General features: G+C 49.6%; 2 protein-coding genes across 6 annotated transcripts in view; both read right to left on the bottom strand.

Moving 5' to 3' along the window:
• DNAI2 (dynein axonemal intermediate chain 2) overlaps positions 1-11,590 on the bottom strand; it is a 28,886-nt gene extending 17,296 nt beyond the window's left edge. The window contains exons 1-5 of one of the 4 annotated variants that reach the window (XM_073235874.1): positions 11,247-11,588; positions 10,543-10,651; positions 4,938-5,131; positions 3,888-4,049; positions 2,512-2,633 (exon numbers count right to left, since the gene is read on the bottom strand). In XM_073235874.1, coding sequence (XP_073091975.1) covers positions 2,512-2,633; positions 3,888-4,049; positions 4,938-5,120 — 467 coding nt within the window. In that variant the 5' untranslated portion in view covers positions 5,121-5,131; positions 10,543-10,651; positions 11,247-11,588. Of the gene's footprint in view, positions 1-2,511; positions 2,684-3,887; positions 4,050-4,937; positions 5,132-10,542; positions 10,652-11,246 lie in introns of those variants that run through there. The other 3 variants (XM_073235875.1, XM_017643976.3, XM_017643991.3) reach the window with 3 other exon arrangements.
• A 5,971-nt stretch (positions 11,591-17,561) lies between these two features.
• Positions 17,562-21,405, bottom strand: part of TTYH2 (tweety family member 2) — a 36,154-nt gene continuing 32,310 nt past the window's right edge. For both annotated transcript variants that reach the window (XM_017644004.3, XM_017643998.3), the window contains one exon: positions 17,562-19,478. In XM_017644004.3, the coding sequence (XP_017499493.2) occupies positions 19,463-19,478 (16 nt within the window). In that variant the 3' untranslated portion in view covers positions 17,562-19,462. The remainder of the gene's footprint in view (positions 19,479-21,405) is intronic.

The following is a 21,405-nucleotide window of genomic DNA, read 5'->3' as shown; positions in this document are numbered from 1 at the left end:
ATCTCACCAGCCAGCCATAAGTACAAGGTAATAATAAAAATTAAAACAAGAAACAAAACATTAAATTCCAGTCAGCTATTTTCACTTGCTGGAAATTTTGAACTCGATGCTTGATTTCCCATTAATATTAAGATAAAAGGGAGGGCGGGGAATCCAGCAATCACACTCCTTGGTATTTACCCAAATGAGTTGAAAACTTCTGTCCACACAAACACTGCACATGAATGTTTATAGCTGCCTCAGTCATAATTGCCAAGACTTGGAACCGACCAAAAGATCGTTCAGTAGGTGAATGAATAAGTAAACTGTGGTTCATCCAGAGAAGGAATATTGTTCGGCATTAAAAAGAAATGAGTTATCAAGCCATGAAAAGACATAGAGGAAACGGAAGTGAATATTACTAAGTGAAAGAAGCCAATCTGAAAAGGTTGCACACCCTATGGTTCCAATTGTATGACGTTCTGGGAATGGCAAAACAAGATCCGTTGTTGCCAAGGGTCTGGGCAGAGGGAGGGATAAATAAGTGGAACACAGGGTTTTCAGGCAGTGGAACAATTCTGTATGATACATTTGTCAACACCCATGGAATGTACAACACAAAGGCTGAACTTTGTGTAATGTAAACTATGGACTCTGGGTGTGCTATAGGCTGAAATTCCTGTGTCACAACCTGCTGCACTGTGATAGTATTAGGAGGCGGGGCTTTGGGGACGTGGTTAGATCATGAGGGTGGGAACTTCATAAAGAGGATCAGTGCCCTTATCAATGGGGCTCCAAAGATCCCTTACCCCTTCCACCATGTGAGTTCACAGAGAAAAGACAACCATCTATGAGTCAAGACGTGCGTCCTTCGCCAGACACAGAACCTGATCATGCTGGCACCTTGGTCTGGGACTTCCAGCCCCCAGAACTGGGAGAAATAAGTTCTTGTTGTTTATAAGCCACCCAGCTGAAAGGCAGGGGGACAGTGACGTGTCAGTGATGGTTCATTGATTACAAGTGTACCCCTGGAGTGGGATGTTAATAGTTGGGGAGGCTGTGTGGTTAGTACAGGAGGGAGCAATGTAGGAACTGTATTTTCTGGTCAATTTTTCTGTGGACTTAAAACTGCTCTAAAAAATAAACTCTTGATTTAAAAAAGGGAGGAGAGAGAATGAGCCCAAGTTGGAAAAGTATTAAAGATTTAATGGCCCAACTTGAGACTCTCCTTGAAGTCGTCAGAATGAATGAAAGAGGGGAATGAAATGATTTTCTCACCACGATGCAGTCTCACCGCTGCTTCACTCCTCCCTGGAGAATATTACAGTGGAAAGAGTGCCAGCTGGGGTCCAGGAGACCAGAGTCCCATCGTTGGTTGGGTCACCCACCCTGTGTGCCCTTAGCTTGTCCCCTCCCTGGAGTCATTTTCTTCATCTGTCAAACGTAGAGTTTGAATAGGATGATTTCTAATGCATCATCGTGCTTGCATATTCCTATGTAAGGTCAGACGCCAGGGCTGCAGCAGGGAAGGCAGCCCCCAGCCCGTCCTGGCTCCTCGCCTGCATGCTCTCTGCTGGAGTCCATCGCATTCCATCACTCAGCCCTGGACTGGAAAAGGGTCCTTCCTGGTCATGCTAGAACTGGGTCAAACACTTCTCAGGACCCTCAGGGGGTCATGGTAGCAAAATGAACCCTCCAAAGTTGGCATTTCAGCTATTCACTTTTGAAATCTCAGGCATTCTCTGCATATATAAGCACATACACTTACACGCCCATATATACATACATACACACATACATGTATCCACATGCATATATGCATATACCCATATACACATAGGTATATCTTAAAAACGTAGGGCTCTTGATGCACTGTTCTGCACCTTGTTTGTTTAGCTTTGGCTTCACACAGTAAACCTTGGAGACACTCCCTATCAGCACACAGGGATTTACCTCCTTCATTTTGACAGCTGTGTGTATGCCACTGTGTGAGCATAGCAGAACTGCTAGAACCATCCTCCACAGATGGATTTAGCTTGCTTCCAGTCCCTGGCTAGCACACACCCTGCTGCGTGACTATCCACCCCCCCACCCCCCCACCACCCCACTGCCCCACAGTGATTTCACGCACCTGTTTTTTTGGGGGGGAAATTGCTGTTGTCAAATGCTGCCCTAGGACATTGTTACAAGCTATACTGCTCTGAGCGGGGGTCGAGGGCCCTGGTTGCCCACAGTGTTCCTGGATCACTGATGTCTGGTTCTTTGTACTTATTTTACACTGCACGGATCAACCTCCTTGCACACAGCTTTGCAAATTCACTTAGTCTTTCCCTGGAGTCAGTCCTCCCTTTTCCATCAACCAGACTCGCTCCCAAGGTAGCAGCCACTTGGTTGTTCTGCCCCTTATCAAGCTCAGAGCACAGAGGGCATTGCACCTCTGGCATAGAGTAAACTGGCAAGGAGTCACCTTCGAAAGCATCTTCCCACAGGGATGACAGGGAATGGCCAGACACTGCCTAGCTATAGAGGTACCTGAAAACTTTGATGGTTTTAGCTGAAGGGGCCTCTTCCATCACTTCCACTGCGTCTTCATCATCAAAATACCTCTGGTAGATGTCAATGGCATTATTCTGCTTGATGCAGTGCTCCATGATCTGAGGAGGACACGCCAGGGGCTCTTAGCAGTAAAGGGAGGGCCTTTTGTCTGGGAGGGACAAAAAGTATCTACAGTGGGGGAACAGGTGGAGGGGATAGAGGTACAAGATCCCAATTATAAAATAAATTAGTCACAGGGATAAAAGTACAGCATAGGGAATACAGTCAATAATATTGAAGTATCTCTGTATGTTGACAGATGGTAACTACATTTACTGTGGTGAACATCTTATAGTGCATATAGTTGTCAATTTACTATGTTGTACACCTGAAAGCAATATAATATTGCACATGAACCGTATTTTAAATTTAGAAAAAAAGGAAACATTCAGTATTTTTTCCCCATCCTTCCAGCCCATACATTTCCAGTGGGGGAACATTGCCCCCAAGGGGGTGAAATTTGGTTCTTGGAGGTAAAATAATATTACTTTTTATGTACAAAGCATAGAAATACATACAGTACATAAATAACATATAGTGTACATGATACTAAAATTTCATAGGAAGAGGCAATTAGGGAAAAAATGTCTAGAAAGGCTCATTGGGGGGACAAGAATTTTAAAAAGGTGAAGAAATAGCTGAACAGAATTAGTAATGACTCCACAGACAGGACCTATCTCTTGTATCCTCCACCCAGAAGGCCCTCCGCATGCCTCCAAATGTCCAGCAAGGAAAATCCCGAGCTCAAGCACCACCTCTCCCAGGAAGCCTTCTCTGATCCCTTCAGCAGGAAATCAACTCTCCCTCCTTACGGGGAGAACTGGTAAGGCATCCCATCTTACAGCATTTCTTCCTGCATTATATGGTGGTATCTGTGTATTTGTCCTTGACCTCTGGTGCGTTATAAACTCTTTGGGGTAGGATGTATGTGAATTTCACTTTTGCAATCTCTGCTGTGCCTGGCAGAGACCAGGAGCTTGATCTAAATGTGCTGAATGAATGAATGACCCCTACTGACAGGTAGCTGCTGCTAGGTGGGGTTCTCTGAGGTTCTCTCTGCCTCAGGGGAGCACTTCCCGAACTCCTCCTAAAGCCTGTTCTGCTCTCGTACTTCCCCGCCTTCCCCTTCGGGCTGCTGCAGTGGGCCTGTCCGCCTGATCCCAGACCGAAGGGTCCTTCAGGAATCCAGTGCTCCTGCCCCGAGGAGCCACAGGAGGTAGACACAGGGCCGGGCCCGTTCAGGGCCTGATGTGCAGCTGGGGAACTGGAGCGACGGCTGAGGCCGGAGCAGCCAGAGCCGAAGGGCGCCTTACCGAGCCTAGCTGCGTGACTGCGTTGATGTACTTCTCATCCTTCTCCACCTTCTTCCGGAAGCGGATGGTCTGCTCCAGCTCCAGGGGGTTCACATCCTTTGGCCAGCCCCCCTCGACGTGGTTAATCCCCCGGGTCTCCAGCTCAAGCCGCTCCGTGTTGACCTATACAGAAAGCCACGGTGGGAACACGCCTGCCCCTCACATGAACACTTGGCTGCTTCTGCAAACCAGGGGCTCCGTCTTCCAGCCCCTGGGCTCTGAGCACCTAGGGACGGACCAGTGACGTGCCCTTGGCCACAGCCACAATATCTCCAAGGAGCTTTCTGGTACTCAGCTGGTCACGGGTAGCCATGAAAGTGTCCCCTGTGGAGCTAGCCACTTTGCACCTGATGCCGGTGGCAATTAGCTCTGGGAACACAAGAAACTCTGTTTGAACTGTGAGTTATTGGAACCAGCCACAAGGGATTTGGGCCAAACCGAGTGTGATTTTCACTCAGTTGATTTGGGACATGATGTAATTAGTATCTCCTTTGATCTTATTTTCTCTCAGCCGTACCTGACATATTCAGGAGCTGATCACTTGGCTCAGGTAGACAGGCAGCTCTCTGGGAGTCTAAACAGCAGCAGGATCCTCAGTTAGTGCATCCCGGAGGTCCCTCTGATAGAACTTTCTATGGCACCCTTTCCTTCCCACAAGCTGGGCCGGTGCCTGTAGACACGAATGTCTGCTCCCTCAGAATACCTCTTCCAACTGTACAAATGCCTTAAGGGACTGTAGTAAGAGCCTTAGAGGTAAGACCCGAGCTCAAGGGAGACAGCATCTTGATTTAAATCCACCTGGCCCAGGGCATGGCCTGGTCCTGGGTCTTTTCCTGACCTCGGGTCTGTGGCGGGCACTGGGGCAGGTCTGCCTCGCACTTTGGGCTTCTGCACTGGTTCATTCTAACCAGCTCCCGGGTGGATGGAGTCATCCAGTCCCGCCTATCCGCCCTGCTTGGCCCCCCTCCCAGACCACATCACACTGGCCCAGGCCCTGGGGCAGGGACCCACCTCATGTTCTGACATGCTGGTGGAGCACTGGATGCCCACATCCACAGGGTTTCTCTCCACAAACTGCTTGGCCAGCTCGGGGTTAGCTGGGATGTCAATGTTCAGCTCTGCCTGGCGGTCTGAGAAGTTGCATTGCTTCCCAAACTCGCTTCGCTTCTTGACATACACGTACACAATCTCCATGGTACCAGCCGCTGTAGGGGCACAGGGGGGGTATGCAGTGAGGGTCCCCACGGTCCTCACTGGGGCTCCAGCTTCCTAGTCTGGAGGGAGGGGCCCTAGGGGATCTGACCAGAAGTTGCATCTGTATTTTAAAAAGGCATTTATTGAGCACTACCTTGTTCAGTTCTTGCAACTGCCCTCTGAAGTGGATGGTAAAATGCCATTTTACTTTGCAGGAATCCAATACTCAGAGAAACCCTGAGTGCCCTGCCCAGGGTCGCAGAGCAGAGTGGCACAGCTGCCCTACTGGACTCCGGAGCTCTTTGTCACCAAGTGGTACCGTTTTTACTGAGCTAATGTGTTTATTGGGAGGCAGGAGGAAATACTGGGGGACGTTGTGTTGGACTAAATTCCCTGCCTCATACTGGCCCTGATCAGACAGTACATGGACTTGAGAGCCCCAGGCCTCTTCAGAAAATCTCCCACCCAACCACCTGACTGTCCAAAAGGCTTACCCATTCCCAGAGTGCTCGGTTACTAGAATCTACCCTCCCTCACTCTCTGGGGGTCCCTCTGGAACATCCTGCCTCCACATCACCCCAGGATGGGGCTGGGAGCCCACCTGAGAAGGGAGAAAGCCAGACCACTTCCTCCGTAGACAGAATAGTAAGGCCTTTGGGAAGCCCTCTGCCTGTGTTGCTGGTCATGAAGGTGAGGGACTGGAAAGCAGGCTGGGCTGGGCGCTGACCTCAAGTCCTGGCCCTGCCACCAGCCAGCTGCTTGACCTTGACAGGACCACTCCGTCATTCCGACACCTGACTTGTCAGCCAGGATGCTGAGAAGGTGAAATGCAAGCACTCCAGTGTTCAAATGCAAAGCCAGGAAGCGTTTTCTCACTGATGCTAACTGAGGGTCTAAGAAGCGCAGTGGTCGGTTCCCCAAAATTGCTCTTCAACTCACCCCAAAGGGACCTTGACCACTTTGACCCTTGTCACATCATTAGACTCTGTGGGGTGCTCCTCAGTAACGTAAATGGCTGGCCATCTGCTGGGGTCTGTCTATAATATACTATGGAGTTTAGCAGAGCCATCCGTTCGCTGGCCACTCCTAACCCTCAGAAAGTATGCCTTTGATGGCAAGTTCCCAAGGCTTACACTGCGGGTCTGTGGGGCTCCTGGGGCTGCACAGAGCCCCAGGGAAAAGGCTGTAGGATGAGTGGCTGGGAAGAGGGGGCTGGAGAAGATAACTGGGCAAAAGCCTTGCCGTGGGAGGACCTACCTGAAGGTCTTTCCATGCCCAAGAGTTTAGGTTCTTACCTGTGAACAGGTGTTGCTATCTTTGAATGAAAAGGGAAAATGCTTGGATGATATGTCCCCTGTTTTAGGTCAAACCCACAGGCAGATGTCAAAACTTAGAAATATATGAAAAAAGTGCAACAGAAATGCTAGAGGAGTAATTCACTTTACCAAGCAACTTTGTATTGGAGTTTTTGCCCAAGAATGCCCTCTGGGGCACTCCAAATGATTCTATTTTTTTAAAATCTAATTACATGGACTTTTCTAGGAATTAACGGATTGTATGAATGCCAGATTGCATGCTTTACATTTGTTCAGATTATAGTTTCCATTATTTCACTTGCTTATTCAGCAAACATCAAAATTATGAAAAATCAAGATAGTGGGGTGCTGGCATAAAGATGGATATCAGTGGAACAGAACTGAGAGTTCAGAAATAAACCTTTATATTTATGGTCAGCTGATTTTTGATAGAGGCACTAAGGCTGCACACTGGAGAAAGATGGTCTTTCCCACAAATGGTGCTGGGAAACTGGACATTCAAGTGCGAAAGAATGACTGCAGACCCCTCCCTCACACCATACATAGAAATTCTCGCAAAATGGGTTGTAGGCACAAATGTTAAGAGCTAAAACTACAAAACTTAGGGGCAAGGACATAGAAAGGGAATCTTCATGACCCTGATTAGGCCAAGACTTCTTAGATATGGCATCAAAAGCATGGTCCATAAAAGAAAAGAACAATGACAAATTGGACTTTGTGAAGAATGAAAAACTTTGCACTTCCAAAGACAACATTAAGAAAATGAAAAGGCAAGCTGCAGACTTGGAGAAAATATTTGCAATTCCTGTGTCTGAGAAAGGACTTGCATTCAGAATATTTGAAAACCTACTGGGTCCTGGGGTTCTGGGCACTGGGAAGAGCAGTTACAGAAACCTACACTGCCTGCCCACCACAACCCGCAAAATAGCGCAATTCTCATCCTACATATGAAGAAACTGAAGCCCAGAGAGATTAGATACCTCGTGAAAAGTCCACAGCAGGGCCAGGACCCAGCACGTCTGGCTCTAAATGGTGAGTCTTGTGTTGGCTACTCATTTAGAAGCAGTTGGGGGGCTTTATAAAGTCACAATGCTCAGGTTGAACTGCAGACTCCCTAGGTTATAATCTCTCTGCAGTATTTTTAAAAATTCCCCAGATAATTCCAGCATGCAGCCAAGGTTGAGAATCACCAATTTAATGTGAGGGTTCTTAATCACTTGGCCAGAATTTTTCAAACCTGAGACATTCATTCAAAATACAGAGATACCAGGCCCCTCCTGCAAATGCTGGTCTGCATGTCTTAGAGGGGGCCTAGCAATTTGTGCTTTCCACAACCACCCCAGATGAATATTATGACCAGGCATGTGTCTAATATACCTGCCCCTCACCTCCTGGGCTGCAGGGAACCAGACCCATAGGTCCTGTCTGCTGACCACTGAGATGTAGGGCCGAGAGCTGCGAGACAGCCTGGAAGCGTGTGTCTGGGGTGGCATCGGGCCCTGGAGCAGCTGGGGCAGGATGGGGGTGGGAGGGTTTGCATCCACAAACCACCCCATCCCACTCCCAGCCCCAGGGCAACTTGACCTGAATCAGACTGGTAGAAAGCAGTATATTCTGAAAAGAGAAGTGTATTTTCTGCTTTCTTGTGGTTTACAAACTCTCTTCTACCCAGGAAGGGTAGAAGCAATGGCTTGGCGGGGCAGATGGTGGTCACATGAGCCCAAACTGCAGCAGGTCGCTCTAATGTGTTTATTCTATATGGACAAGGTCAGGGTCTTGTGGAAAAGAATCACATTGAATTAAACTCCCCCCTCTGCCAGCACATTGTGGAAGTACAATGGGGCTGCACCTGGGTGCCTGTCTCTCCCTCGTGAAAAGACAATCGCTCTGAGACAGCCTGCTCTTAGGGGACACGAGGAGGCTTGAGAGCACGAGAGAACTCCAGGAAGACAAAAGTAGCCCCTTTGGCCCAGATCATATTTATAACGGCTTTGCTTTCCTTTGTGGTGCTTCCCAAGGCCACGCCAGCAGTGAGAACAGAGGCATTGTTTTCTGCCTGGAGGCAGACAGAGGGGACATTTGGTGACAGGAAGACAGCTCATTCAAGGACCCAGAGCAGGCTCTTTCTCACAAGCTGGCAGGGTGTGAAGACCTCACAAGGTCAGAATAGGGTGTCTCAGGAGGTCCTCCTGCCCTGGAGAGAGAAGTGCCATGGGGGTGTGTGGGGTGCTTCCCCAACAGTACTGTCTGCAAAGAGGGCTGCAGAGGGAGGCAGGAGCGGTGTCGCTGCCCTCTGGGAGTTTTGGGGAGGAGATCAGCTGCTTGTGGGAACCTAGAGACCCAGAGGCAGTCAGTATTCTGCAGTGAGTCTCAAACACAATAGTGCTGGAGACGTGCCAGTCCGAACATCAAAAATGCAACCGTCTCGGGGGCAGTCAGATGGGAACCTTCACCAATTACAAAAGCAAAACTGTTCTTGTGCAATGCTAATGAGCGAAGTGATTCCTGGAAAGAACTTCCCAGCTTAAGAGCAAGTTCGTTTTCCAAGCCAGGGGTGGGGCTGAGGGAGCTCTGGGAATGAGTTCAGTGTTGCAGCTTAGTAGGGAGGCAGTGGAAGGTGGCACCAGGCTCCACGGCAGCAGAAAGACAAGAACATTTTCCTCCTCCTGTGGTCCCTGGGGCAGCCCCCAATCTCTGTGCCAGGCTCTGATGGCCTCTGTGGGACACCTAGCAGGGCAGAGGCATGCAAGGAGACCTTCCTTACTCCTTATGTCTGGGTGCACCTTGTAAACTTTGGGGTCCTAATGTTACACAGAAAGATGTGAGTGGGAAGAAAAGAGGGTGGGGCCCACCAAGAACTCAGGGAGTTGATCAGATAAAGCCAGGGAGCCAGAAAGGACTCACAGACATGACGCCCTTTGCAATGTGAGTTCATTCCACATGCTCTGAATCTGGGCTGACCTGGAGACTCGCGCTAGTTAAGGCAGGTGAGATTAGGGCAGAGACACGGGACAAGCATCATGATTAATTTTCCTAAAAAATGCCGAAATATGAATAGCATAATAAGAATAAGTACTTATCTTAAGGCTAAGATTCCATTTTAAAAGAGAATTGGGCAGTTAGACTCCTGGACTATTCTTTGGTAATCTGCCAACAACCTATCTTAAGGCAGGGCAAGCAGTCAACTATTATGTTCCCAGTGCTTGGGAGCAGCCACTCTCTTGGAGAACAGGAAGTTCACCCTACAGAATTATCTAGAGGACTATAGGTAGTGACACATGGTCTTTCACTGGAGATAGACATCATAAGACCACATGACAAGCCTGTGACCCACCCACCAACCCTTTATCCCATTCTTCAAAGCCTTAAGACAAAATCCTAAGCCCCTTAAGCGTGCCTTCTCTCTGAGGTTGCGTGTACTCTCCTAAGAGTGCATATTTTTAAGAGATTTCTTATTGCTCAACTTATTATGTATTGTTTCTGCTCTTCCAGTGGTGTCTCTGTCACTTTGCTATTTCATTCTGTTTTCCAGACTTTAAGCACAAGTTTTCACTCTTGCCCTATTTCAGGTAAGTAAGCGCCTCTGAGAGCTCTGATCTGAGCTTGCAAGTTCCTGTCAATGAGCTTCCCCTTCCTCTCTGCTTTATTCAAGTAAACCTGCATTTGTCCACCTTGACTCCGGCCCTGTTCCTCCCTTAGAGGGCATTAAAAGAAAACTTGTGCCCCATTTCACTGTTGCATCTCTGCCCTTCAACTCTTTGTTGCGGTGGGACAAGCACTGAGGAGAACTAACTCACCCGCTAACACTAAGGGACTCACTTGCCTGCAAGAGGCTTGTTTCCCTGGGATCCCCGCCACCAGCCTTCCCGGGGAGGCACAGCTGTGGACGCACTCTGCGGTCAACTTGGGTGAGCTCCAGGCAGGCAGAGGGTGAGGACAGGGAGAGGTAGGAGGGGGTCGCCAGAACTGCAGGGTGACTCTGGTCAGTGTTCACCTGCTCTCCCCAATACAAAGCTGTCTCCTTGAGAAAAGACTGGGGTCTTTTTACTCAGCCCCATCCCAGTGCCTGGCGCAGAGGAGGAGCCCAGTTCTCCTCCCTTTGACACCTGCCGAGGGGGTGAATTGTGACCCTCCCCCCAGGGCACTGTGCCTAGAACGCTCTCTCTCTCTCCTCTTCCTCTTCTGGTTTGTAAAACAGCACAGCCAGGTGATGATCTGAGAGGGGAAAACAGAGTCTGAAAACTGGGAGGAGGCAATTTTGCGGTTCCAGAGAAGGTGATAAGCTTTGAGCTTGTGGGAAGGACAAGCCGACCCGGTGGCCTGCAGCTTGACACTCTGTGGGCTGAGGGATGCACCGAATGATGCATTCAGAGGAACTGCCTCCTAATAGGTGATCAGTCACCACGAACTTCCATCCCTCCGTTCTTATCAGAAAGCTCTCCTCTTCAGAGGCCCAACCTCAGGCCACCCCAGCCAGGCTGTTCTTCCCACCCATTCAGGGGCAGTTCCTTTAGGCCTCCCGCCGCCTCCAGGAGAGGGTGGTGTCAGTACCCGGCTGGCTGGGAGCGGGCAGTGCAGGAGGCAAAGCGTTTAGAACCTGCAGGTCCCGGGACTCCGGGCGTACTGAGGGCAGGGCGGGCTAACGGGGCGGGGGACCCTCAGAGCGCTGGTCCTGGCATCCGCCGGCCGGCAGCGCTACTCCAGAGGACGCCCCTCGAGGAGGTTTTGCGCTCTCGGTGGCTACCCTCAGGGGCTCTCCCCTCCTCCCTCCATTCTCTTCAGCCTCACGTCCTTCCGGCACCCGCCTTACCTTCGGTCCGGTCCTCCTGCGCCGGTGCCCGCTTCGGGGCTTCTCAAACGGCTCCGCGGCGCGCAGTTTACCTGTTGCCTAGCAACCCTGGCCCGGCCCGGGTCGCCTGGCGGCGTGGAGGGCGCGCGGAGCACGTGACCTCCCGTCCCGCAGCGTAGGAAGCGCTAGTCAAACAGCTGCAGCAGTAAACGTCTGTAGATTTTTGCCAAGGCGCTTATCCAAGACTGCAGATATGCCCTGAGCAAGATCGTGAGCGTGCGCATGGTAGTCCGCGCCTCCGAGGTCCTGGCCCTGGTTGGTGAGGCCCACTCCGCTGTTCATTTGCTTGTGGTCTGGCAGGTCGTTTACCCGCCCTTCCTTCAATTTCCTTGCCCACTGAAGGGGAATTATAACACCCAGTCTCCCCTCTGTTGCTATGTCCCCTGCACGTTGTATTATAACCTTAAGTATGTCTGCACCAGCATGGAAACTCCCGGAGAGTAGGGGCTGGCTAGGTGTTTCCACCAGCTAGGGGCTTAGTTGCGTGATTGGCACTTTGTAAACATGGATTCATGTTCACTTCGTGAATGAATGAATGAAATGAGATTTTTCCTGGGGTTAAGGCAATGAAATGGGATAATGTAAGCTAAAGGGGACTGGGGGCTAGAAGACTTGAGTTTGAATCCTGGCTGGCCCATTTCCTAATCCCATAACTTTGGGTGAGTTACTTTCTTTTCCTAAGACTCAACCTTCCTGTCTGCAGAGTGGGGGGACAGTGACAGTATAATTGGGAGGGCCAAGTGAGAAGACGTGGCAGAGTGCCCAGGCACATGCTGATGGCAGAGTCTGTGCCCAAACACAGGCCAGCTCTGTACTTCCTGCTGCAGGGAGTCAGGCTAACCTGAGTTCTGGGATGGGTGCTAGAGATTTGGATTGGTGTAGAAAAGGGGTGTGTCATCCAAAAAGTGGAATTTGAGGTTGGAACTGGACCTTGAAAAATGGGGAAAGGAGTGGGAAGAGCTTTCCAGATTCAGGGGAGGGCATGACATAAGCAAGAGCGGGGTGGTTGTCAGAAAGGTATTTTGGGGTTGGCACATCATAGTGGCTGGTGTTGACAGCCCTGGAGGGAAGAATGAAAGAGGAATCTGCAGAGGTCAGCTGAGACCAGTTTGGGGGGTCCTGAGGGGCAGGCCAAGGCACCTGGCAGCCTCCTGTGGGTTTTTGGAGCTGTGAGATTACAGGGAGAAAGCAAGCAGCCCACTCCAGAGCCCAAGTTCCCTAACCGTGCCTTCACCACTACCCACCCACTTTTAGCTGTGCAGGTGCAACAAAATTCCCAGCAAGGCAGTACTTTGCCCACCCACACTAACAAGCCCCTAGGGACTGCTGCCACCAAGAGCCCCTCTGCTCCCCCTCCCACCAGCCGAGCAAAGGACTCCCTTGGGTAGGTACTGAGGGCGGGTGGTGCAGGAGCATCTGAAAGCCCCAATGAACTCGCTTTGTGTAGCCAGAGGCGAATCAGACGCAGACGGTGTTCAGAAGGAAGCAGCAGATGGGCTCCACAAGGGAGCCTTGGCGGGTTGGGAATGCAATCATAGACACCCTCCTCCACCCACCCCCAGCTCTGGGAAGCTGAGGCCCTCTGCACACACATTATTCCCTGGCCCAGGAGGTGAGGGGAGGGGTAGAAAAGATGCAGAAATGGGAAACATTGAAAGGGAAACTGCAGACACCTTTCTCATATCATTGCAATGATTTATTACAGGCTCACTCGGGCCTGCGTGCTTGTACCTGCCTTGGGCAGCTCTGTTCACGGGCCAGTCACCACCCCTTGGCAGGCCCATGTCAGCTGCCCTGGGAAGCCAGCAGGAGTGCACATAATTAGGAATATGAACAAGGATCTAGTTTAAAAAAAATGTGGTGTCTCTCAGATCTCTGCCCAATCACAGCAGAATCAGCACCTGAAGTTCTTTGCTGAGAACAGCCTCTGCCCCTGGACATTCCCCAGGCCAGTCCATAATCCTTCGCCCTGCTGTCCACCCCTCCATTACTTTTCCAATTTTTAAAAATTGTGGTAAAATGCCTATAACAGAAAGTTTACCACCTTAACCATTTTCAAGTGTGCAGGTCGGTGGTAGTAAGCACGTGCATATTCTTGTGCAACTATCACCACCATCTGTCTCTAGAACTCTCTTCGTCTTGCAAAACTGAAACTCTGTCCCCATTAAACAATAAGGCCCCGTTTCCACCTCTCACCCACAGCTGCTCACAACCACAGTCCTACTTTCTGCCTCTGTGGTTTTGATAACTCTAAGTACCCCATATCAGTGGAATCGGTGTTTGTCTTTTTGTGACTGACTTACTTCACTTAGCTTAATATCTTCAAAGTTCACCCATGTGGTAGCATGTGTCACAACCCTCTTCCTTGTTAGAATTGAACAACATTCCGTTGTATATATACCACATTTGGTTTATCCACTCATGCACTGATGGGCACGAGGGTGGTTTCCACATCTGACTATTCTGAGCAAAGCTTCTATGAACGTGGCTGTACTAATATCTTGAGATTGTGCTTTCAACTCTCTTGGGGAAGTGGAATTTCTGGATCATATGGGAATTTTATTTATTCAATATAATTTATTAATTTTTAAGTTTTTGGAGAACTACAGTATTGTTTTCCACAGCAGCTGTACCATTCCACATTCCCACAGTGCACAAGGATTCCGATTTCTCCACAGCCTGGCCAACACTTGTTATTTTCTGGTTTTTTGATAGCAGCCATCCTAATGGGTGTGAGGTGGTATCTTATAATTTTGATTTGCATTTTGCCAGTGATTAGTGATGTTGACCTTATTTTCATGTATGTGCTTATTGGCCATTTGTATATTTCCTCTGGAGAAATATAAATTCAAGTCCTTTGTTTTTTGAAAATTTTTTTGTTCTTGTCGAGTTCTCTATATTTCTGATATTCATCTCTTGTCAGATATATAATTTGCAAATCTTTTATCCCACTTCGTGGGTTGTTTTTTTTACTCCGTTGATGGCGTCTTTTAATGCACAAAATTTAAAAATTTTCATGCATCCAGTTTGTCTATTTTTTCTCTCATTGTCTGTGCCTTTGGGGTCATGTCTAAGAAGTCACTGCCAAATCCAACATTGTAAAACTATCACCCTATGTTTTCTTCTAAGAGTTTTATAGTTCTAGGTCTTCCATTGAGTTAGTTTTTGTATATGCTCTTAGGTAAGGGTCCAACTTAATTTTTTCTTATGTGTATATTCAGTTTTTCCTGCACCATCTGATGAAAAGACTGTCCTTTCCCCACTGAATGGCTTTGGCCCCCTTGTCAAAAACCATTTGATCTTATATGTGAAGGTTTATTTTTAGGTCTGTTTTATTCCATTGATCTGTATGTCTGACTATACCAGCATCACTCTTTCATTTACTGTAGCTTTCTAGTAAGTTTTGAAATCAGCAATCTGAGTTCTGCAACTTTGCTCTTTTTCAAGATTTGTTTGACTACTTGGGTCCCTTGAGAGTCTACAATTTTAGGATGTTTTTTCCTATTTCTGCAAAAAAATGTCCTTGGGATTTTAATAGGGATTGTGTTGAATCTGGCGATCATTTTGGGTAGTATTTTCATCTTAACAACATTAAGTCTTCTAATCCATGAACATGGGATGTCTTTCCATTTATGACTTAATTTCTTTCACCAATGTTTTGCAGTTTTCACTGTACAAGTCTTTCATTTCCTTGGTTAATTCCCAAGCAGTTTTTCATACTTTTATAAATAGAATTGTCTTTTAAATTTCCTTTTCAGATTGTTCATTGTCAGTTTAGATTTACAGAAAAATTGTAAAGATACCTTTGATATGGCTGGAATGTTTATGTCCTCCCCAAATTCACATATGGAAATTCTATGTTATATAGTATTTGGAGGAGTGGCCTTTGAGAGGTGATTAGATCATGAACGTGGATCTCTCATGAATGGGATCAATGTTCTTATAGAAGAGACTCCACAGGACTCCCAGGAACACAGAGAAAGGGTGCCATCTATGAACCAGGACACCTTCTTTGCCTCTTTGTAAATTCTGTGAAGTCAAGGATCACAGGTGCCTTAGATCCTTCTGTAGTCCCAGGATTTAGAGAAGGTGATATACTAGGCCAGGGGCCAGCAAACTGTAAACTACTGCAAAAGATAGTAAATATTTTAGGCTGTGGATTAAGAGGTAAAATCAAAGATGTTTGTAGATACTTACGTGACAAGAGAGAAAATCAATTCCTATACATTTTTAACAAAATTCATAATGTATTAATTGACTACAATTTTTTTGTAATGTAATACTCTATTAGTGAGAAGAATGGAATTCTTTGGGGAGGATAACATTTGGCTTGATTGAGGTTCAGAGTTAGTTTTCTCTACCATCAAATTCAGTCGCAAATATTTGATCACTAAAAAAAAACATTAAAAATGGAAAAACTGTCTTACTATACTGATGGACAGTGACTGCAATGGGGTATGGGGGGGACTCAATAAGGGTGAATGTAGTAACCACATTGTTTTTCTTGTGAAACCTTCATAGGAGTGTATATCAATGATACCTTAATTGAAAAACACTGTAAAAACTATATTCAGAGTCTGTACAGGGCAGTAGGTCAGGCTGGGCCCCCAGCCTGGTTTGCTGGCTTCACTGAAGCAATCAAAGCATTTTCAGTTAAATGATTAGAAGGGGGAAGAAAGGAAAATAAATTATCCTGATCTGGGTACCTCTGTCAGTGGCACACCAGGGTTCTTGAGTGTTACATCAGCAATTTAGCAGAGAAGAGGCAGCAATATCCCCTCCACCCTTCTCCACGTACCCCCCTGCTCTCCCACTTCGAAATGTGAGACCTGGAAGCTTTGGAGGGGAGAAAACCAGAGGAGAGTATGGCTTAGGACAACTGGAGATGAGTCAGGTTCGGAGAAGGTTTTATCCAGTCTGTGGGCCACTCCACGTGGGTGCATTGGCCCTGAATGACTGACTCAAGACATATGCCTGTTCCTGGCAGAGGGTCTGCCTCCCAAGGGGCCTAATGGGGTTCATTGCTCTTTCTCTCTGGGAGTAGACTCCTGGGTATGGAGACGTGTTTGGGGATGGTAAGGCAGAGCTGGCAAGCTGGTAGGTGGAAGAGGGGCATGCCTGGCTGGGGGACCTGCCCACCCCACACCTTCCCCTTGGGTGAGAAATTGGTACAGGCTGAGATAGGAAAGGGGGTGACACATGGTGATCCAAATCCCCCCTGAGCTTGTGCCCTCCCCCGTGGCCCTCTCCCTCCCTCCTGCAGGGCCTGCCCCAGCTCAGGGCTCACTGCAGATTGGAGACAATGAAAGCTTCCAAAGCAAAATCTCCTTTGGGTATTGAGCTGCAGTTACCTTAAAAAAAATCAAGAGTGGTTCTAGAAAAGAGTTTCTCTTCCGCTCTTGGTCTCCTGAGACAAGAAGGGAGCCTATCTTGCAGGATGGGGTGGGGGAGTATTTCCACTTCAGGGACGCCCGGGTTCTGACGCTCAGCTCTGAGGGATGCAGTCTGAGCCTGGCATGCTGCGCTGCACGGGGCACTCTGCCTCTCGTCTCAAGTGCTCCCAAAGGATGCATATGCTGCTCCCTTCAGGGAGTTCCATGAAATGCTGTCAAACACCTGTGAAAAGCACAGGTGCCACACAGAAGAGTAAACAGGAGCTTAGGGCCATGGGCTGAAGCTGGAGTATTTCCTACCAGCCATCCCAGCTGGCTCCATGGTTCACAGACAAATGAGATACTGCGAAGAATGCATGAAGGATGCAGTGTGACTTGGGAGCCCCTGCCTGCCAGGGGAGGCACCCATGGAGGGGCAGAGTTTAGGAAGCAAGTGCAGCTGGGACTCACTGCAAAGCTGGGGAGGTGGCCTGCTGAGTGACCACTGGCCCAACCCCTAGCATTGCAGAGGTGCCTGGCTTTGGTTCTGGGTTAGACACTCGCTCGGAGTCCTTATCCCCTCGGCACCTTTGCTGGCTTATCTGCAAAAAGAATGACCTGTGTTGTGAGGTTCGATTAACAATTAATGTAAACACTTGGGGTGGCCCCTGGTACATGCAGGTGTTCAATAAATGCTATTTATTATTAGCAACATTAAGGGCAATGATCTTTGGGGGAACTTTGGAGAAAGACTAGGGCAGTAGCTAGAGGAACCGTGACATTCAACAGCCCCATATTTCAATACTTGCATTGAAATCTGCTTTGAAGCCCTCACCCATCTGGAAGGGATTGGTCAGTACCCCAGCTATTCCCACAGTGGAGGGAGTTACAGACTGAATGCACGTTTTAGTACAAGTGGTTTATTTCTCCCCAGGCAAGGGCACAGAGGTGTGCCCACCTGGCTCCTTCAGGAACCCAAGGGATTCTACTTTAGTTTACATGCATTAAAAACAACTCTCTAGCCACCAACAACACATTAAGAAGCAATACCCTGACGCTGGAGTTCCTCTCTGTATGCGGCTTGGCCATAGGTGTGTTTGCGGTACATGGTATGTACAGGTTAATGCAGGTGAGAGCCCTGGCTGCCCAGTGGGCCCCATTCTGTCCTGGAGGCTTGGCTGGGGGCTGAGAGCCACTCTGCTGTCAGTGTTTTGACAAGAAGGTGGTGCTTCCAAAACGGAAATGGAGTCTTTGTCCCAAGCCATACCACCCCGTGTCCCTGGCTTTGGTGTGCAAGGCTGTGGGGTCATCGGTATTGTGCACTCTGAGTTGGCAGGAGGTTGGAAGCACCAAATACCCTCATCCTGGACCCTCAGTGGGTAGGATGGTAGGTCATTATTTCCTCCTGGTCAGTCCTCTTCTCACCTGCCAGGTACAGTTTGGGGGCCTAGGAGCACAGGTGGGCACAGGGTGTAGTGAGGTGGAGAGGAGGCCTGACTTCAGGTCAAGACACAATTGTCCCACTTTGCTAAAACTTTTTATAACAAACTTATCTAAAGACAAAAGGGAGGGGACAGTTGACTTGGGCAGTCCCTGGACCAGGGCACTCGGCTCAGTTTTCTCTTAGTTCTTTCCTGTCTAAAAGGGCCTCCCTCCCTGAGTGGGATGAACCCATATCCCCGTCAAAGAGCAGCTTGAGACAGGATGTCTCACTGATCTTTATTTTGTTTAAAAACCCCCCCTCCCTCTAGATCTTAAAGAACTGGCTGGGTGCTAGCAAAATTTGCTAAAGCAGTGGTTTGCAAACCAGGTGGAAGGGATAAGGCCCCAATCTATTGTACGTCCTGGATGTTCTAGGATTTTCAATTCTTTGCATAATCAAAATATTTAAAACATTGGAAAAAAAAGGAGTTTAACGTTGCTTTCAAAGTGTCTGCTAATTAATACCTGAGACTGCTCCTATGTTTGGTGAACAAACTCACAGTATCGATTCTGCAGTGGCGAGGCGACGGAGGGCGGCAGAAAGGCAGAACATGGCAGGCTGTCACCCACATTCCCATGGGGTCCCACCGTGGAAGCCCACCGTGGAAGGCATGAGCTTGTGGTCCCCCTGCTCTGCAGCCCCCAGCCACCTACTGCAGAGCTCTTTGCCGCCTTCCCTCTGTGCCCAGCTGGGGAACAGTGACATCACTTCCCTTAAAAGCATCTTCCTCTCAGCCCTTCCACCTTGACCTGCAGGGACATGCTGCCCATCTGTGCAGCCAGGAGGAGAGAGTGACTGAGAGAGAGAGGTCACTGGGCTTCTGGCCATGCTAACAGGAGGCACAGTCCTGGCAATGGGAACCTGGAGAACATACACCTGGGTGGTGGCGCCTGACCCGGCCCCTCCTCACTGCCACTTCCCACCTGGCGAGGGTGGAATGTAGGGGTGAGCTGAATCAGGCTCCCATTTAGTGATGGCCAACCACCTGGGGGGCATTTCTGGTGTGGAGAGGAGGCCAGAAGAGGGAGAGGCTGGCCCATGTCATGGGTCTCCTGTCCGCCTGGGCCTTTGGCATGCAACGACCGCACCAACCCCAGGCTGATTCTCCCTGAATCTCGGCCACTCCTCTGCCTTCCAATCTCACGGCCCTGCACGCAGTCTCCAGAGGCCTTCGGTTTCTATTAAAGAAACAGGGCTTGTATTTGCAGTAATTAAAAACCAAACAGATCGAGGTGACTGGAACCCTGAAGGTGTGTGTTAGGCTGGAAACTCATTCCCATAGTGCCTCAGGTGCTCATCTGCCACGGACAGGTAGGTGGCCCTCATGCTGGGGGAGTACTGTGGGAGAGAGAAGAGGGGACAGTCAGAGCGGGGTCATGCCACGTCACCAGTTAAGCTGGACACTGTACTAGCACAGGGCCAGGAACTCGGGGAATGAGAGCTGGGCCAGCTACCGCAGCCAGGCTCCAAGTTTTAAGCACAGGTCTCGTGGGGAGTGGGGGGAGACTACAGTGGCTTGAGCAGGCATCACAGCCGGCAATGCTTCCAGCCCTGGAGCCACCAGGAAATGTGCTTCCAGCCTCAAATGCAAGGTGCAAGCACAGTCCGGCCACCCTCCCTGTGCCGTGGCTGCCACATCCACTGTAGTGCACACCACCAACACACAGGATGGCGTCAGGGTGCACAAGTGCACTTAGGAGCCTGCCCAGTGAGCAGGCCAAGGGCATAGGCCCATAGACTCCGAGACCCAGATTCGAACCCAAGCTGTGCATTTTACCCGTTCTATAACCTTGTCTCCAACATCTCCAAGCCTCAGTTTCCTCACTTGCAAAATGGACTTACGAGCACTCAGCACTTGTATGGAAAGGATGAAATGCTACAAAGCTGCCAGACCCCTAACACAGCTTGGCTGGGCATCAGAAACACTTGTGGAGCCTAAAAAGACCTGATAGCCAGGTCACACCCAGCAATGTTTTTAAAAATTGAGGTGAGATGCACATAACATAAAATGAGGCATCTTAAAGTACCACCGGCATTTTTTCAAGCAGCTCTTCCAAATGGAGACAGGCTGGACATGCAACGACCTGCCAGCCGCTGCTCCGAAGCCAAGACGGGGCTTCTCATGGGATCACACCCTGCCTCGTGGGACCTGTGATTCTACATTTCTAACAAGCTCCAGGGGCTGCTGGTCTGTTGACTCTGAGTAGCAAGGCTCAGCAGGACCCTGAGTGTCCCAGGCCACTGGGGAGGGAACAAATGCTGCCAGCTGGTTGTGGGTGTGTCTGAGCCTGAGCCAAGGTTCTTTAACCCAGGGGTTCTCAAGCCAGGGCGATTTTGCACCCCCAGGGACATTTGGCCGTGTCTGGAGGCATCTTCGGTCATCACCACTGGGGGCTAAGGAGTGGAGAGCATTGCTGGCATCCAGTGGGTGGAGGCCAGGGATGCAAGCCAACACCCTGCGGCACACCGTCACCCCGTGGAGGCTGAGGAAGCCTGTCTTGGGGCAGAGGTTCTCCCGGGGGCCCTCCTGACAGGCAGCTTCAGCCGTATCTGGGAGTACGTTAGAAAGGCAAATCCCAGGGCGCAGCCCAGATTTTCTGAATCAGAAACGGGGGTGTGTAGGGTGCATTGGGGGTGATGGCCAGCAGCCTGTGTTGTAACAGGCCCTCCAGGGGATTCTGATCCATGCTCAAGGGCAAGAGCCTCCTCCCTGAAGCAGCATTTCCCAACCTCATGTGCTGTAAGGACCACCGGGCTGCCTGTTACACTTGAACTTCCCAAGCATCTTCCCTGGAGATTCTGTTTCAGCGAGTCTCCACAGTGAAGTCTGGTGTTGGTCTTTTTAACAATTGCCCGGGTCATTTTTGCCCATCAAGCCTAGGACAAGGGGCCCGGGAGGACAGGCGGCACTCCCGGAAGGCAGAGCCTGGGGAAGACACATTTCTAGTCAAGGGAATAGGCTGTACATTCGAATCGCCTTGCTTAGCATCATCCACTATGGTGAAAGCCGCATGTGTGCCAGAGATGGAGTTGGCAGAGGGACGGAGTGGTCCATCGTCAGCCTCGCTGAGTACTGGTGAATATTTAGAGCAGGCACAGGGCAGGGTGCAGAGCGGCCACCAGTGCTGTTAGGGTGGAGGCACCCTAACAGGGTGGACACACCCTCAGCGGCAAAGTGGTCCCTTTAGGCGCCTCCCATGGAGGGGGTGAGGGTCTTCCTTGGGGCAGGTAGAGCTTGGTAGGGCAGGGTAGCCAACTCTGCAGA

This window comes from Manis javanica, chromosome 4, assembly GCF_040802235.1.
Source record: "Manis javanica isolate MJ-LG chromosome 4, MJ_LKY, whole genome shotgun sequence".
NCBI lineage: Eukaryota > Metazoa > Chordata > Mammalia > Pholidota > Manidae > Manis > Manis javanica.
The sequence above is the reverse complement of the archived record's forward strand: the minus strand, read 5'-3'. Positions and strand labels throughout refer to the sequence as shown.